The sequence below is a fragment of the Eurosta solidaginis genome, chromosome 1 (assembly GCF_040869045.1).
Source record: "Eurosta solidaginis isolate ZX-2024a chromosome 1, ASM4086904v1, whole genome shotgun sequence".
Lineage (NCBI taxonomy): Eukaryota > Metazoa > Arthropoda > Insecta > Diptera > Tephritidae > Eurosta > Eurosta solidaginis.
The window spans coordinates 273,390,009-273,409,420 of NC_090319.1; the positions used below are offsets into that span (position 1 = coordinate 273,390,009).

A 19,412-nucleotide genomic window follows, 5' to 3' on the forward strand; every position below is an offset into this window, starting at 1 on the left:
GGGATCCCGGACGAATCCCAAAAACCATCCACAAATGATGCCGGTAGGTATCCCAAATGATCCCGAAATAGTCCCGAAATGACCTCATCGGCATCCCGGACGGATCCCGAAAATTATTCAGAAATGATGCCGGGAAGGGCCCCCAAATGATCCCGTATTATTGGCGAAATTACCCTGATGGGATCCCGGACGGATCCCGAAAAGCATCCAGAAATGATGCCGGAAGAGCCCCCAAATGATCCCGTATTAGTCGAGAAAAAGTCCCGAAAGGTCCTCAAATGATCGCTTAATAGTGCCGAAATGACCCTGAATGGATCCCGACGGATCCCGGAAACTATCCAGAAATAATGCCAGAAAGGTTCCCAAATGATCCCCAAATAGTGCCGAAATTACCCTGACGCGATCCCGGACGGATCCCGAAAACTATCCAGAAATGATGGCGAAAGGGTCCCAATAAAATCCCGTCTTAGTGGCGAAAAAGTCTCGAAATGATCCCGACGGGATCCCGGACGGATCCAGAAAACTATCTAGAAATGATGCCGGATGGTACCCCAAATGATCCCGAAAAAGTCCTGAAATGACCCCGACGGGATCCCGGACGAATCCCGAAAACCATCCAGAAACGATGCCGAAAGGGAACCCAAATGATCCCGAAAAAGTCCCGAAATGACCCCGACGGGATAGCGAACGGATACCGAAAGCATCCAGAAATGATACCGCAAAGGTCCTCAAATGATCACCTAATAGTCCCGAAATAACCCTGACGGGATCCGGACGGATCCCGAAAACCATCCAGAAATTATGCCGGAAGGGTCCCCAAATAATCCCATATTAGTCGGGAAAAAGTCCCGAAATGACCCCGACGGGATCTCGGACGGATCCAGAAAACCATCCAGAAATGATGCCAAAAGGGACCCCGTATGATCCCGAAAAAGTCCCGAAATGACCCCGACGGATCCCGGACGGATCACGAAAACAATCCAGAAATGATGGCGGAGGGGACCCCAAATGATCCCGAAACAGTCCCGAAATGACCCCGACGGGATCCCGGACGGATACCGAAAACCATCCAGAAATGATGCCGCTAGGTACCCCAAATGATCCCGAAATGACCCCGTCGCGATATCGGACGGATCCCGAAAACTATCCAGAAATGATGCCGCAAAGGCCTTCAAATGATTCCCTAATAGCCCCGACATGAACCCGGACGGAACCAGAGAACCATCCAGAAATGATGCCGAAAGGGTCCCCAAATGATCCCGTATACCCTGACGGGATCTCAAATGGGTCCCTAACTGACCCCGACGGGATCCTGGACAGATCACGAAATTCATCCAGGAATGATCTTGGCCCAAAATGATCCCGAAATAGTTTCGGAAAAGTCCACAAATTACCCTGGCGGGATCCCGGACGAATCCTGAAAACCATGCTTAAATGCTCCCGAAAAAGTCCCGAAATGATGAAGGAAGGTACCCAAAATGATTCCGAAAAAGCTCTGAAATGACCCCAACGGGATTCCGGACGGATCCCGGAAACCATATAGAAACGATGCCGGAAGGTACACCAAATGATCCCGAAATAGTACCGAAATTATACCGACGGGATCCTTTACAGATCCCGAAAACCATGCAGAAATGATGCCAGAAGGGACCCCAAATGATCCCGAAAAAGTCCCGAAATGACCCCGACGGAATCTCGAAAACCATCCAGAAATGATGGCGGAAGGGACCCCAAATGATCCCGAAAAAGTTCCGATATGACCCCGACGGGATCCCGGACTGATCCCGAAAATTATCCAGAAATGATGCCGGAAAGGTCCTAAAATGATCCCTTAATAGTCCCGAAATGGCCCTGAAGGGATCCCCGACGGATCCCGGAAACTATCCAGAAACGATGCCGGAAAGGTTCCCAAATGATCCCCAAATAGTGCCGATATGACCCTGACGGGATCCCGGACGGATCCCGAAAACTATCCAGATATGATGGCGACAGGGTCCCCAAAAGATCCCGTATTAGTGGCGAAAAAGTCTCGAAATGACCCCGACGGGATCCCGGACGGATCCAGAACACCATCTAGAATGATGCCGGAAGGTTCACCAAATGATCCCGCAAAAGTCCTGAAATGACCCCGACGGAATCCCGGACGAATCCCGAAAACCAACCAGATACGATGCCGGAAGGGATCTCAAATGATCCCGAAAAAGTCCCGAAATAACCCCGACGGGATCCCGAAAGGATACCGACAACCATCCAGAAATGATGCCGGAAAGGTCCTCAAATGATCATCTAATAGTCCCGAAATAACCCTGACGGGATCCCGGACGGATCCCGAAAACCATCCAGAAATGATGCCGAAAGGGTCCCCAAATGATCCCGTATTTGTCGAGAAAAAGTCCCGAAATAACCTCGACGGGATTCCGGACGGATCCCGAAAACCATCTAGAAATGATGCCGGAAGGTACCCCAAATGATCCCGAAATGACCCCGTCGCGTTCTCGGACGGATGCCGAAAACAATTCAGAAATGATGCCGGAAAGGTCCTCAATGATCCCTAATAGTCCCGAAATGACCCTGACGGGATCCCGGACGAACCCCGAGAACCATCCAGAAATGATGCCGAAAGGGTCCCCAAATGATCCCATATTAGTCGAGAAAAAGTCCCGAAATGACCCCTACGGGATCCCGGACGGATCCCGAAAACCATCCAGAAATGATGTAAAAAGGGACCCCACATGATCCCGAAAAAGTCCCGAAATGACCCCGACGGGATCCCGGACGGATCACGAAAACCGTCCAGAAATGATGGCGAAAGGGACCCCAAATGATCCCGAAAAAGTCCCGAAATGACCCCAACGGGATCCCGGACGGATACCGAAAACCATCTAGAAATGATGCCGCTAGGTACCCCAAATTATCCCGAAATGACCACGTCGCGTTCTCGGACGGATGCCGAAAACAATTCAGAAATGATGCCGGAAAGGTCCTCAAATGATCCCCTAATAGTCCCGAAATGACCCTGACGGGATCCCGGACGAACCCCGAGAACCATCCAGAAATGATGCCGAAAGGGTCCCCAAATGATCCCATATTAGTCGAGAAAAAGTCCCGAAATGACCCCGACGGGATCCCGGACGGATCCCGAAAACCATCCAGAAATGATTACGGAAGGGACCCAAAATGACCCCGAAAGGTCCCGTAGTGATCCCGGAAATCATCAAGAATTTATCTCTCAAAGGTACGCAAATGATCCCGAAAATACCCCGAAGGGATGCCGGACGGATCCCGAAACCCATCCAGAAATGATGCCGGAAGGGTCCCCAAACGATCGCGAATTGGTCCCGTAATTATCCCGGAATCGTCCCGAAAATGTCCCAAAATAACCCGACGGGATCCCGGACGGATCCCGAAAACTATACAGAAATGATCACGGAAGGGTCCCAAAACGATCCCGAAATAGTCCCGAAATGACTCCGGCGGGATCCCGGACGGATCCCGAAAACCATCCAGAAATGATCCCGGAAGGGTTTCGATATGACCCTAACCATGTTAATAAGGCAGCAGGCGCGTTGGAGCGAATGAAGAGTTACATAGAAACATACAGGTAAAGCTAATAAAAGCGTGCTAATAAAAGGAATTGAAGGAGGGCGGATGGTGAGAGAAGAAGGATAGGACCCTTTTCAAAAAAAATATAGCCAGTAGATCCTTCTAGACTATTGGCTATAATGTGTGCAAAACTTCATCCAAATCGGACCAGCCGTTCTTGCGTGATTGAGTGACAAAGACAAACGTCTGGACAAACATCCAAACATTCAAACATCTAAACATCCAAACTTTCCCATTTATAATATATATTAGACTAGCCTTTACCCGCGGCCCCGTTCGCAAGAAGAAAATGAAATATATGGCCTATTCACGTTAGCCTGATTATCAAGTTAAAAATTTTTTTCTGTCTAATGCATTTTATTTTTGTAATTGAGTAAAAAAAGAACTAAATGAGCCGATAATCTGATAGGATCCTCAAATGATCCAGAAATTATACAGAAAAAGCCACGTAGTGACCCAGACGCTATCGCGGACGGATACCGAAAACCGTTCAGAAATGCCCCGAAGGGTCTCCAAAAGTTCCCGGAATAGTCCCAAAAAGCCCGAAATGCCAACGAAACGATTCCAGACTTATCCAGAGATAATACAGAAAAAGTCATGGAATGACCCCTAAACGGTCCCCAAATGATCCAGAAATAGTCCCGAAAAAGTCCCCAAATTACCCTGATGGGTTCCCGTACAGATCCCAAAATCTATCCAGAAGTGATGCCAGAAGGGTCCCTAAATGATCCCGTATTAGCCCCGAAAAAGTCCCGAAATGACCCGGACGGATCCCGAAAAACCATCCAGAAATCATCCCGAAATTGTCCCGAAGATGTCCCGAAATGTCTCTGACGCGATCTCAATCGGATTCCTAACTTACCCCGACGGGATCACGGGCAGATCACGAAATCCATCCAGGAATGATCTTGGCCCAAAATGATCCCGAAATAGTTTCGAAAAAATCCACAAATTACCCTGACGGGATCCCGGACGAATCCTGAAAACCATGCTTAAATGATCCCGAAAAAGTCCCGAAATGACCCCGACGGGATCTCGGACGGATCCCGAAAACCATCCAGAAATGATGCCGAAAGGGGTCCCAAATGATTCCGTATCAGCTGAGAAAAAGTCCCATAATGACCCAAAGGGATTCCGGACGGACCCCGGAAACCATTTAGAAATGATGTCGGAAGGTACACCAAATGATACCGAAATAGTCCCCGAAATGACACCGACGGGATCCCTTACGGATCCCGAAAACCATGCAGAAATGATGCCGGAAGGGACCCAAATAATCCGAAAGAGTCCTGAAAAGACCCTGATGGGATCCCGTACGGATCCCGAAAATCATCCAGAAATGATGCCAGAAGGGACCCCAAATAATCCCGAAAAAGTCCCGAAATGACCCCGACGGAATCGCGAAAACCAAACATAAATGAAGGCGGAAGGCACCCCAAATGAAACCTAAAGAGTTCCGAAATTACCTCGACGGGATCCCGGACGAATCCCGAAAACCATCCAGAAACGATACCGAAAGGGAACCCAAATGATCCCGAAAAAGTGCCGAAATGACCCCGACGGGATCCCGGACGGATCACGAAAGCCATCCAGAAATGATGGAGGAAGGGACGTCAAATGATTCCGAAAAAGTACCGAAATGACCTCGACTGGATCCCGGACGGATACCGAAAACCATCCAGAAATGATGCCGCTAGGTACCCCAAATGATCCCGAATTGACCCCGTCGCGATTTCGGACGGATCCCGAAAACTATCCAGAAATGATGCCGGAAAGGTCCTCAAATGATCCCCTAATAGCCCCGACATGACCCTGACGGGATCCCGGACGGACCCCGAGAACCATCCAGAAATGATGCCGAAAGGGTCCCCAAATGATCCCGTATTAGTCGAGAAAAAGTCCTGAAATGGCCCCGACGGGATCCAGGACGGATCCCGAAATAGTCCCTAAGAAGTCCCGAAATGTCCCTGACGCGATCTCAAACGGATCCCTAACTGACCCGACGGGATCCCGGACAGATCCCCAAATCCACCCAGGAATGATCTTGGCCCAAAATGATCCCGAAATAGTTTCGGAAAAGTCCACAAATTACCCTGACGGGATCCCGGACGAATCCTGAAAACCATGCTTAAATGATGCCGAAAAAGTCACGAAATGACCCTGATGGTACCCCGAAAGGACCCCGAAAACTATCCAGAAATGATACCGGAAAGGTCCTCAAATGATCTCCTAATAGTTCCGAAAAGACCCTGACGGGATCCCGAACGGATCCCGACAACTATCCAGAAATTATACCGAAAGGGCCCCGAAGGGATCCCGTATTAGTCGAGAAAAAGTCCCGAAATGACCCCGACGGGATGCCGGACGAATCCCAAAAACCATCCAGAAATGATGCCGGTAGGTATCCCAAATGATCCCGAAAAAGTCTCGTAATGTTTCCGACGGGATCCTGAACGGATACCGAAAACCATCCAGAAGTGATGCCGGAAAGGTCCTCAAATGATCACCTAATAGTCCCAAAATGACACTGACGGCATCCCGGATTGATCCCGAAATGCATCCAGAAATGATCTTGGGAAGGTCCCAAGATGATCTCGAAATAGTCTCGGAAAAGTCCAGAAATTACCCTGACGGGATCCCGGACGAATCCTGAAAACCAATCTTAAATGATGCCGAAAAAGTCCCGAAATGACCCTGATGGGACCCCGAAAACTATCCAGAAATGATACCGAAAGGGCCCCGAAGGGATCCCTTATTAGTCGACAAAAAGTCCCTAAATGACTCCGACGGGATGCCGGACGAATCCCAAAAACCATCCAGAAATGATGCCGGTAGTTATCCCAAATGATCCCGAAATAGTCCCGAAATGACCTCGTCGGCATCCCGGACGGATCCTGAAAATTATACAGAAATGATGCCGGAAAGGTCCACAAATGATCCCCTAATAGTCCCGAAATTACACTCATGGGATCCCGGACGGATCACGAAAAACATCCAGAAATGATCCCAAATGATCCCGTATTAGTCGCGAAAAAGTCCCGAAATGACCCCGACGGGATCCCGGACGGATCACCATCCAGAAATGATGCCGAGATGGTTCCCAAATGATCCCATATTAGCCGCGAAAAAGTCCCGAAATGACCCCGAAGGGATCCCAGGCGGATCCAGAAAACCAACCAGAAATGATGCCGGAAGAGCCCCCAAATGATCCCGAAAAAGTTCCCAAATGACCCCGACGGGATCCCGGACGGATCCCGAAAACCATCCAGAAATGATGTCGGAAGAGTCCCCAAATGATCCCGAAAAAGTCCCCAAATGACCCCGACGAGATCCCGGACGGATCCCGGAAACCATCCAGAAATGATGCCGAAAGGGTTCCCAAATGATCCCGTATTAGTTGCGAAAAAGTCCCGAAATGACCCCGACGGGATACCGGACGGATCCCGAAAACCATCCAGAAATGATGCCGGAAGAGCCCCCAAATGATCCCGAAAAAGTCCCCAAATGACCCCGACGAGATCCCGGACGGATCCCGAAAACCATCCAGAAATGATGCCGGAGGAGCCCCCAAATGATCCCGAAAAAGGCCCCAAATTACCCTGATGGGATCCTGGAGGGATCCCGAAAACCATCCAGAAACGATGCCGAAAGGATCCCCAAATGATCCCGTATTAGTCGGGAAAAAGTCCCGAAATGACCCCGACGGGATGCCGGACGAATCCTGAAGACCGTCCAGAAATGATGCCTAAAGGGACCCAAAATAACCCCGAAAATGTCCCGTAATGATCCCGGAAACCATAAAGAATTTATCTCTCGAAGGTACGCAAATGATCCCGAAAGTACCCCGCGGGATCCGTCCTGGATGGCGGGAGTAGAAGGAGAGGACCACTGATCGTTCCTCTAAAATTGTCTAGATCTCGATCTGTATGTGCCAGATACCAAAAGCCATTGATTTAGGAGAAAATTTATATTGAGTTATAACAATTTATAGATTTTACACCAGAGGGTGAGATAAAGGGGAGGGGGGGGCGGAAGGTGTCACTGCTTACTTTGTAAGCCCTCGACATATTTGACCCCTTGAGTCTGTGATATTGGTGAAGGCCAATATACGTAAAGTTATAATGTGTAAAAATTATTAAAAAGTAATTGCTCGAAGGGGTCGTGGGACCCCCGCCCCTCTTTCCATGTTCGAAAAAAATTTCGCTAGTAGACTATTGTCTGTGTCCCAAATTTCATCAAAATCCGTGTAGCCATTCTGGCGTGATTCAGTCGCAAAGACGAAAAAACATAATTAAATTATAACTGTTCCTAGGGGGCGGGGACCACGCCCCTTTTGAAAAATATATAGCTAGTAGATCCTTCTAGACTATTGGCTATATGTGTGCAAAATTTCATCCAAATCGCTCCAGCCGTTCTTGCGTGATTGAGTCACAAAGACAAACGTCTGGACAAACATCCAAACATTCAAACATCCAAACTTTGCCATTTATAATATACTAGCCTTTACCCGCGGCCCCGTGCGCAAGGAGAAAATGAAATATGTGGGCTATTCACGTTAGCCTGCTTATAAAGTTATCTGTTTAAAATTTTTTTCTGTCTAATGCATTTTATTTTTGTAATTGAGTAAAAAAAAGAACTTTATGAGCTGATAACCTGATAGGATCCCAAAATGATAACGAAATTATCCAGAAAAAGCCACGAAATGACCCCGACGCTATCGCGGACGGATCCCGAAAACCATCCACAAAAGCCCCGGAAGTGTTTCCAAAAGTTCCCGAAGTAGTCCCAAAAAAACCCGAAATGACAACGACACGATTCTAGACTTATCCAGATAACCACACAGAAATGATGCCTGAAGGGTACCAAACTGATCCCGAAATAGTCCCGAAAAAGTTCCGAAATTACCCTGACGGGCTCCCGGACGGATCTCAGAAACCATCCAGAAAATATCCAGGAAGGGTCCCTAAATTATCCCGACTAACTCCAGAAAAAGTTCCGAAATGGCTCCGAGGGGATCCACGATGGATCGCGAAAACCATACAGAAATGATTCCGGAATGATTCCAAAATGATCCCGAAATAGTCCGGAATTGACCCAGATGGGATCCCGCACAGATCCAGAAATGATCCCGGAAGGGTGCAAAAACTATCCCGGAAAAGTAACAAAAAATCCCGAAATGGCTCCTACGGCATCCCGGACGGATTCAGAAATGATCTCGGAAGGGTCCCCAAATGATCCCAAAATGGTCCCGAAATGACCCTGATGGATCCGGCAAACCATCAAGAAATTATGCCGAAAGGGTCCCAAAATGATCCCGAAATAATACAGAAAAAGTCACGAAACGACCCCTAGAGGATCCCCAAATGATCCCGTATTAGCCCCGAAAAGGTCCCGAAATAACCCCGACGGGATCCCGGACAAATCCCGAAAACCATCCAGAAATGATACCGGAAGGAATCCCAAATGATTCCGTAAAAGTCCCGCATTGATTCCGACGGGATCCCGAACGGATACCGAAAATCATCCAGAAGTGACGCCGGAAAGGTCCTCAAATGATCACCTAATAGTCCCGAAATGACCCTTAAGGGGTCATGGACGGATCCCATAAACCATCCAGAAATGATCCCGATATATTCCCGAAGAAGTCCCGAAATGACCCTGACGGGATCTCGAACGCACCCCTAAATGACCCTGACGGGATCCCGGACAGATCCCGAAATCCATCCAGAAATGATCTTGGGAAGGTCCCAAAATTATCCCGAAATAGTCTCGGAAAAGTTCAGAAATTACCCTGACGGGTTCCCGGACGAATCCTGAAAGCCATCTCTAAATGATCCCGAAAAAGTCCCGAAATGACCCTGACTGGACCCCGAAAGAATCCCGAAAACTATCCAGAAATGATGCCGGAAATGTCCTCAAATGATCACCTAATAGTTCCGAAAAGACCCTGACGGGATCCCGACAACTATCTAGAAATGATGCCGAAAGGGCCCGCAAATGATCCGTATTAGTCGAGAAAAAGGTCCCGAAATGACCCGGACGGGATGCCGGACGAATCCCAAAAACCATCCAGAAATGATTTTGGAAGGGACCCCAATGATCCCGAAAAAGTCCCGCAATTATTCCGACGGGAATCTGAACGGATACCGAAAACCATCCAGAGTGATGCCGGAACGGTCCTCAAATGCTCACCTAATAGTCCCAAAATGACCCTGAGGGCATCCCGGACAAATCCCGAAAATCCATCCAGAAATGATCTTGGGAAGGTCCCAAAATGATCCCGAAATAGTCTCGGAAAAGTCCAGAAATTACCCTGATGGGTTCCCGGACGAAATCCTGAAAGCCATCCTTAAATGATCCCGAAAAAGCCCCGAAATGACCCTGACGGGATCCCGAAAGGATTCCAAAAACTATACAGAAATGATGCCGGAAAGGTCCTCAAATGATCCCCTAATAGTTCCGAAATGACCGTGACGGGATCCCAAACGGATCCCGACAACTATCCAGAAATTATGCCGAAAGGGTCCGCAAATGATCCCGTATTAGTCGAGAAAAAGTCCCGAAATGACCCCGACGGGATCCCGGACGAATCCCAAAAACCATCCAGAAATGATGCCGGTAGGTATCCCAAATGATCCCCGAAATAATCCCGAAATGACCTCGTCGGCATCCCGGACGGATACCGAAAATTATCCAGAAATGATGCCGGAAAGGTCCACAAATGATCCCCTAATAGTCCCGAAATTACCCTGATGGGATCCCGGACGGATCCCGAAAACCATCCAGAAATGATGCCGGAAGAGCCCCCAAATGATCCCGAAAAAGTCCCCAAATGACTCCGACGATATCCCGGACGGATCCCGAAAACCATCCAGAAATGATGCCGGAAGAGCCCCCAAATGATCCCGAAAAAGTCCCCAAATGACCCCGACGAGATCCCGCACGGATCCCGAAAACCATCCAGAAATGATGCCGGAAGAGCCCCAAATGATCCCGAAAAAGTCCCCAAATGACCCCGACATACTCCAGAAAAGGTTCCGAAATGGCTCCGAGGGAATCAACGACGGATCGCGAAAACCATACAGAAATGATTCCGGAAGGATCCCAAAATGATCCCGAAATAGTCCGGAAATGACCCAGATGGGATCCCGCACAGATCCAGAAATGATCCCGGAAGGGTCCAAAAGCTATCCCGGAAAAGTAACAAAAAATCCCGAAATGGCTCCTACGGCATCCCGGACGGATCCAGAAATGATCTCGGAAGGGTCCCCAAATGATCCCAAAATGGTCCCGAAATGACCCTGATGGATCCGGCAAACCATCAAGAAATTATGCCGGAAGGGTCCCCAAATGATCCCGAAATAAAACAGAAAAAGTCACGAAACGACCCCTAGAGGATCCCCAAATGATCCCGTATTAGCCCCAAAAAAGTCCCAAAATGACCCTGACGGGATCCCGAAAGGATTCCGAAAACAATACAGAAATGATGCCGGAAAGGTCCTCAAATGATCCCCCAATAGTCCCGAAATGACCGTGACGGGATCCCGACAACTATCCAGAAATGATGCCGAAAGGGTCCGCAAATGATCCCGTATTAGGTGAAAAAAGTCCCGAAAGGACCACGACGGGATCCCGGACGAATCCCAAAAACCATCCAGAAATGATGCCGGTAGGTATCCCAAATGATCCCGAAATAGTCCCGAAATGACCTCGTCGGCATCCCGGACGGATCCCGAAAATTATCCAGAAATGATGCCGGAAAGGTTCCCAAATGATCCCCTAATAGTCCCGAAATTACCCTAATGGGATCCCGGACGGATCCCGAAAACCATCCAGAAATGATGCCGAAAGGGTTCCCAAATGATCCCGTATTAGTCGCGAAAAAGTCCCGAAATGACCCCGACGGGATCCCGGACGGATCCCGAAAACCATCCAGAAATGATGCCGAAAGGGTTCCCAAATGATCCCGTATTAGTCGCGAAAAAGTTCCGAAATGACCCCGACGGGATCCCGGACGGATCCCGAAAACCATCCAGAAATGATGCCGGATGAGCCCCAAAATGATCCCGAAAAAGTCCCCAAATGACCTCGACGAGATCCCGGACGTATCCCGAAAACCAACCGAAAGGGTCCGCAAATGATCCCGTATTAGTCGAAAAAAGTCCCGAAAGGACCACGACGGGATCCCGGACGAATCCCAAAAACCATCCAGAAATGATGCCGGTAGGTATCCCAAATGATCCCGAAATAGTCCCGAAATGACCTCGTCGGCATCCCGGACGGATCCCGAAAATTATCCAGAAATGATGCCGGAAAGGTTCCCAAATGATCCCCTAATAGTCCCGAAATTACCCTAATGGGATCCCGGACGGATCCCGAAAACCATCCAGAAATGATGCCGAAAGGGTTCCCAAATGATCCCGTATTCGTCGCGAAAAAGTCCCGAAATGACCCCGACGGGATCCCGGACGGATCCCGAAAACCATCCAGAAATGATGCCGAAAGGGTTCCCAAATGATCCCGTATTAGTCGCGAAAAAGTCCCGAAATGACCCCGACGGGATCCCGGACGGATCCCGAAAACCATCCAGAAATGATGCCGGATGAGCCCCAAAATGATCCCGAAAAAGTCCCCAAATGACCCCGACGAGATCCCGGACGGATCCCGAAAACCAACCGAAAGGGTCCGCAAATGATCCCGTATTAGTCGAAAAAAGTCCCGAAAGGACCACGACGGGATCCCGGACGAATCCCAAAAACCATCCAGAAATGATACCGGTAGGTATCCCAAATGATCCCGAAATAGTCCCGAAATGACCTCGTCGGCATCCCGGACGGATCCCGAAAATTATCCAGAAATGATGCCGGAAAGGTTCCCAAATGATCCCCTAATAGTCCCGAAATTACCCTAATGGGATCCCGGACGGATCCCGAAAACCATCCAGAAATGATGCCGAAAGGGTTCCCAAATGATCCCGTATTAGTCGCGAAAAAGTCCCGAAATGACCCCGACGGGATCCCGGACGGATCCCGAAAACCATCCAGAAATGATGCCGAAAGGGTTCCCAAATGATCCCGTATTAGTCGCGAAAAAGTCCCGAAATGACCCCGACGGGATCCCGGACGGATACCGAAAACCATCCAGAAATGATGCCGGATGAGCCCCAAAATGATCCCGAAAAAGTCCCCAAATGACCCCGACGAGATCCCGGACGGATCCCGAAAACCATCCAGAAATGATGCCGGAAGAGCCCCCAAATGATCCCGAAAAAGTCCCCAAATGACCCCGACGATATCCCGGACGGATCCCGAAAACCATCCAGAAATGATGCCGGAAGAGCCCTCAAATGATCAAGAAAAAGTCCCCATATGACCCCGACGAGATCCCGTACGGATCCCGAAAACCATCCAGAAATGATGCCGGAAGGGTCCCCAAATGATCGCGAAATAGTCCCGAAATGATTCCGGAATAGTCCTGAAAATGTTCCAAAATAACCCCGACGGGATCCCGGACGGATCCCGTAAACTATACAGAAATGATCCCGGAAGGGTCCCAAAATGATCCCGAAATAGTCCCGAAAAAGTCCCGAAATTACCCCGGCGTAATCCCGGACCGATCCCGAAAACCATCCAGAAATGATCTCGGAAGGGTCTCGATATGACCCTTACGGGATTACAAATAAGGTGAAGCTAATTATAAAACCATGTTAATAAGGCAGCAGGCGCATTGGAGCGAATAAAAAGTTAGATAGAAATATACAGGTAAAGCTAATAAAAGCGTGCTAATAAAAACAATTGATGGAGGGCGGATGGCGGGAGTAGAGGAGAGGACCACTGATCGTTCCTCCAAAATTGTCTAGATCTCGTTCTGTATGTACCAGATACCAAAAACTATTGATTTAGGAGAAAATTTAGATTGAGTTATAACAATTTATGGATTTTACACCAGAGGGGGAGATAAAGGGGGGCGGGCGGAGGGTGTCACTGCTTACTTTGTAAGCCCTCGACTTATTTGACCCCTTGAGTCTGTGATATTGGTGAAGGCCAGTATACGTAAAGTTATAATGTGTAAAAATTATAAAAAATAATTTCTCGAAGGGTCGTGGGACCCCAACCCCTCTTTCCATGTTCGAAAAAATTTCGCTAGTAGACTACTGTCAGTGTCCCAAATTTCATCAAAATCCGTGTAGCCATTCTGGCGTGATTCAGTCGCAAAGATGAAAAAATATAATAATTAAATTATAACTGTTCCTAGGGGGCGGGGACCACGCCCCTTTTGAAAAATATATAGCTAGTAGATCCTTCTAGACTATTGGCTATATGTGTGCAAAATTTCATCCAAATCGGTCCAGCCGTTCTTGCGTTATTGAGTCACAAAGACAAACGTCTGGACAAACATCCAAACATCCAAACATCCAAACATCCAAACATCCAAACATCTAAACATCCAAACATCTTAACATCCAAACTTTCCCATTTATAATATATATTAGACTAGCCTTTACCCGCGGCCCAGTCCGCAAGGAGAAAATGAAATATATGGGCTATTCACGTTAGCCTGCTTATCAAGTTATCTGTTTAAAAAAATTTTCTGTCTAACGCATTTTACTTTTGTAATTGAGTAAAAAAAAAGAACTAAATGAGCTGATAACCTGATAGGATCCCCAAATGATCCCGAAGTTATCCAGAAAAAGCCACGAAATCACCCCAACGCTATCGCGGACGGTACCCGAAAACCATCCAGAAATGCTCCGGAAGGGTCTCTAAAAGTTCCCGGGATAGTCCTAAAAAAAACCAGAAATGGCAACGGCACGATTTCGAAAAGGTAACAAAAAAATTCCGAAATTACTCCTACGGCATCCCGGACGGATCCAGAAATGATCTCGGAAGGGTCCCCAAATGATCCCAAAATATTCCCGAAATGACACTGACGGATCCGCCAAACCATCAAGAACTGATGCCGAAAGGGTCCCCAAATGATCCCGAAATAATACAGAAAAAGTCACAAAATTACCCCTAAAGGGTCCCAAACTGATCCCGAAATAGTCCCGAAAAAGTCCCGAAATTACCCTGATGGGTTCCCGTACAGATATCGAAATCCATCCAGAAATGATGCTTTAAGAGTCCCTAAATAATCCTGTATTAGTCCCGAAAAAGTCCCGAAATGACGCCGACGGGACCCCGAAGTATCCCGAAAACTATCCAGAAATGATGCCGGAAAGGTCCTCAAATGATCCCCTAATAGTCCCGAAATGACCCTGACGGGATCTCGAACGGACTCCTAAATGACCCTGACGGGATCCCGGACAGATCTCGACATCCATCCAGAAATCTCTGAAAAGTCCAGAAATTACCCCGACGGGATCCCGCACGGATTCCAAAAACTATCCAGAAATGATGCCGGAAGGTCCTCAAATGATCCCCTAATAGTCCCGAAATGACCGAAAACCATCGAGAAATTATGCCGGAAGGGACCCCAAATGATCCCGAATACCATACAGAAATGATGCCGGAAAATACCCCAAATGATCCCGAAATAGTCCCGGAAAAGTTCAGAAATGAACCCGAAGGGATCCCGGACGGATCCCGAAAACCATCCAGAAATTATGCCGAAAGGGTCCCCAAATGATCCGATACCAGTCGATAAAAAGTTCCGAAATAACCCCGACGGGATCCCGGACGGATACTCAAAAACTTATAGAAATGATGCCGGAAGGTACCCCAAATGATCCTGAAATAGTCCCGAAATGACCCTGGCAGGATCCCGTACGGATCCCGAAAACCATCCAGAAATGATGCCGAAAGGCTCCCCTAATTATCCCGCATTAGTCCCGAAAAAGTCCCGAAATGACCCCGACGGGATTCCTGACGGATCCCGAAAAGCATCCAGAAATTATGCCGAAAGGGTCCCCAAATCATCCCGTATTAGTTGAGAAAAAGTCCTGAATTGACCCCGTCGGGATATCGGATGGATCCCGAAACTATCCAGAAATGATGCCGGAAGGTACCCCAAATGATACCGAAATAGTCCCGAAATGACCCCGACGGGATACCGGACGGATCCCGAAAACCATCCAGAAATTATGCCGAAAGCGTCCCCAAATGATCCCGTATTAGTCGAGAAAAATTCCCGAAATGACCCCGACGGGATCCCGGACGGATCCCGGAAAGCATCCAGATATGATGCCGAAAGGGTCCCCAAATGATCCCGTATAAGTCGAGAAAAAGTCCCGAAATGACCAAGACGGGATCCCGGACGGATCCCGAAAACCATCTAGAAATGAAGCCGGAAGGTACCCCAAATGATACCGAAATAGTCTCGAAATGACCCTGACGGGATCCCGGACGGATCCCGAAAACCATCTAGAAATGAAGCCGGAAGGTACCCCAAATGATCCCGAAATGGTCCCGAAATGATCCTGACGAGATCCCGAACAGATCCCGAAAACCATCTAGCAATGATGCCGGAAGCTACCCCAAATGATCCCGTATTAGTCGAGAAAAAGTCCCGAAATTACTCCGACGGGATCCCGGACGGATCCAGGAAACCATCTAGAAATGAAGCCGGAAGGTACCCCAAATGATCCCGAAATAGTCCCGAAATGACCCTGACGGGATCCCGGACGGATCCCGAAAACCATCTAGCAATGATGCCGGAAGCTACCCCAAATGATCCCGTATTAGTCGAGAAAAAGTCCCGAAATTACCCAGACGGGATCCCGGACGGATCCAGAAAACCGTCTAGAAATGAAGCCGGAAGGTACCCGAAATTATCCCGAAATAGTCCCGAAATTACCCTGATTGGATCCCGGAAGGTACCTCAAATGAACCCGTATTAGTCGAGAAAAAGTCCTAAAATGACCCTGAAGGGATCCCGAACGGATCCCGAAAACCATCCAGAAATGATGCCGGAAGGGTCCCCAAATGATCGCGAAATAGTACCGAAATGATCCCGGAATAGTCCCGAAAATGTCCCAAAGTAATCCCGACGGAATCCCGGACGGATCCCGGAAACTATACACAAATGATCCCGGAAGGGTCCCAAAATAATCCCGGAATAGTTCCGAAAAAGTCCCGAAATGACCCCGGCGGGATCGTGGACGGATCCCGAAAACCATCCAGAAATTACCCCGGAAGGGTCTCGATATGACCCTAGCGGGATTACAAATAAGGTGAAGCTAATTATAAAACCGTGTTAATAAGGCAGCAGGCGCGTTGGAGCGAATGAAGAGTTACATAGAAACATATAGGTAAAGCTAATAAAAGCGTGCTAATAAAAGCAATTGGTGGAGGGCGGATATAAGGAGGAGAAGGAGAGGATCACTGATCGTTTTCCAAAATTGTCTAGATCTCGATCTGTATGTGCCAGATACCAAAAACTACTGATTTATGAGAAAATTTATATTAAGTTATAACAATTTATTGATTTTACACCAGAGGGGGTGATAAAGGGGGAGGGAGGGTGTCACTGCTCACTTTGTAAGCCCTCGACTTATTTGACCCCTTGAGTCTGTGATATTGGTGAAGGCCAGTATACGTAAAGTTATAATGTGTAAAAATTACTAAAAAGAAATTGCTCGAAGGGGTCGTGGGACCCCCACCCCTCTTTCCATGTTCGAAAAACATCCAAACATCCAAACTTTGCCATTTATAATATATATTAGATTAGATATTAGATTAGATTAGATTAGGTAATATTGGTAAAATTGATTTTATCACAAGTGGGTGGTGCTAGGCCCATTAAAAATTTTTTTTTTAATTTTTATCAAGAGTCTCAATATCAGCCCACACGTCAAATTTCAACATTCTAGGTGTATTATTTGCTAAATAATCAGGTTTTTGTGTTTTCCAAAATGTTATATATGTATATATAAAAAGTGGGCGTGACTATCATCCGATTTCACTCATTTTCAATACCAATATATTCTGTGTCCAGATAAGCTCGTGTACCAAATTTGGTGACGATATCTCAATATTTACTCAAGTTATCGTGTTAACGACAGACGGACGGACGGACATGGCTCAATCAAATTTTTTGTCGATACTATCTATCTCGATTCCTTTATATCTGTACAACCAACCATTATCCAATCAAAGTTATAATGCCCTGTGTACAAGTACAGCTGGGTATAAAACTATCTACATTCTCGCACATGCATCGCTGTCTAATTGCATTTAGCAAAACAATATCAAAATATTTGACGTTAAATGCAATAAAAACTCATTTGCGCATGCGCATACTTACAATATCTGCATATATATGTATATTTAACAATTTTGCATTTATTTTCATTTTTGCAGTAATTTTCGTGACATAAAAGTCGTAAACACTTAATTAATTAATTCGCAATGAAGCGATTTACAGCGAATCAAGTGTTCTTGATCTTCGCTGCTGCCAGCTGGTGGACCGTAAACGCGTTGGCCGAGTCCTCAACCTTACAAACAGCCAAGCAATGGAAGCTGTTCACCTATAATTTTTTACCTCATGCACCGTTACACGATTTGAACTTCTATAATCCATCAAATATATTAGCAACCGGTATTGCAGTTTCCTATGATCGCATTTTCTTAGCAACACCGAAATTATTCTCTGGTGTGTCGTCGACCGTGAATGTCGTTTCGAAGGCAGAATTTGGTGATTCACCCGTGTTGCAGGTAAGCACACACCACATATGTATGTGCCCGTGGTTAGAATATTTAATATGAATTAGTAAAGCGGAAAAACCGCAATTTATTTCGTACAAATCACACACACCCATGCTTCGTTTTATTTTCTTTGCTTGTTTTATCTTTTAGGCCTATCCAGATTGGTCATTCTCAACAACCGGTCGTAAAGATTTCAATTGTAGCGATTTAGTTTTGATTTCAGTCTATCGCATGCGCATTGATTCGTGTAATCGTTTATGGCTCTTGGATGCTGGCGTTTCGCGCTCACTTGAAGATTTCGAAGTTACTTGTCCGCCTAAAATTTTAATTGTTGACTTGAATACTGATCAAGTGGTACGTCGTGTTGATTTTCCTGGGGAAATTTTGCGTGGCGAGTCTTTGTTCACAAATTTGGTTATCGATGAGACTACAGCGAAGCAGGGAAATTGTGATGATGTTTTTGCGTATATTTCCGATACGGTGGAACCCGGTAAGTGGTTTATTAAATTTTACTATCCTATATTTTGCTATCGATCTATTGGGTTTACGCTTCCACAGGTATATTATGGTACGGACGCCGAATAAGTGATCTTGTAAGCCTCTATTAGATACCTAGTATACTTACGTGGTAGGAAAACACTCGTATAAGGTTAATGGTAGAATTGGTGGATGTAAAGACCTATTTGAATCGAGTTACCAGTAAACAATGTCCCCAGACTTCTTTATAAGCGGCAACAGCGCACTTTCCTTGATCCTTCCTTTATATCTGTTTAAGCAATGCATCCGTTGCTGTTGTTGCACCGCAGTGGTAGATGTGTTGTTACAGTAATAAATCCTGCCCTAATGTAAAAACTATTTCCCTCAATTTACATCTACTTGATTCGCTGGCGACTTTCTGTACACTTTACAATCACACTTATCGCGAAGTTCACACGGAAAAGTGTTCGCCTACACTTTTTTGTTCGGGTAAACTTCTTCCGCATATCGGCAATTTCGGGCGAACAAAAGTTCGCTTCGAAACAGCTGATGCTCTATTGTGAATTAGCAGTGAACAAATAATTTACTTGCAATTGTTTAAACTTTGTAAACAAGCACATATTTCCTTAAATGACAGCAAAAATAGAGTTAAAAATGTATAAAATGTTTAGTATTGCACTTAGGTTG

At 47.0% G+C, this 19,412-nt stretch overlaps 1 protein-coding gene across 3 annotated transcripts in view; it reads left to right on the forward strand.

Annotated features, from left to right (window-relative positions):
- yellow-e (L-dopachrome tautomerase yellow-e) overlaps positions 1–19,412 on the forward strand; it is an 85,362-nt gene that overhangs the window by 52,105 nt on the left and 13,845 nt on the right. For all 3 annotated transcript variants that reach the window (XM_067760796.1, XM_067760794.1, XM_067760795.1), the window contains exons 2-3: positions 17,904–18,257; positions 18,399–18,738. In XM_067760796.1, the coding sequence (XP_067616897.1) occupies positions 17,952–18,257; positions 18,399–18,738 (646 nt within the window). In that variant the 5' untranslated portion in view covers positions 17,904–17,951. The remainder of the gene's footprint in view (positions 1–17,903; positions 18,258–18,398; positions 18,739–19,412) is intronic.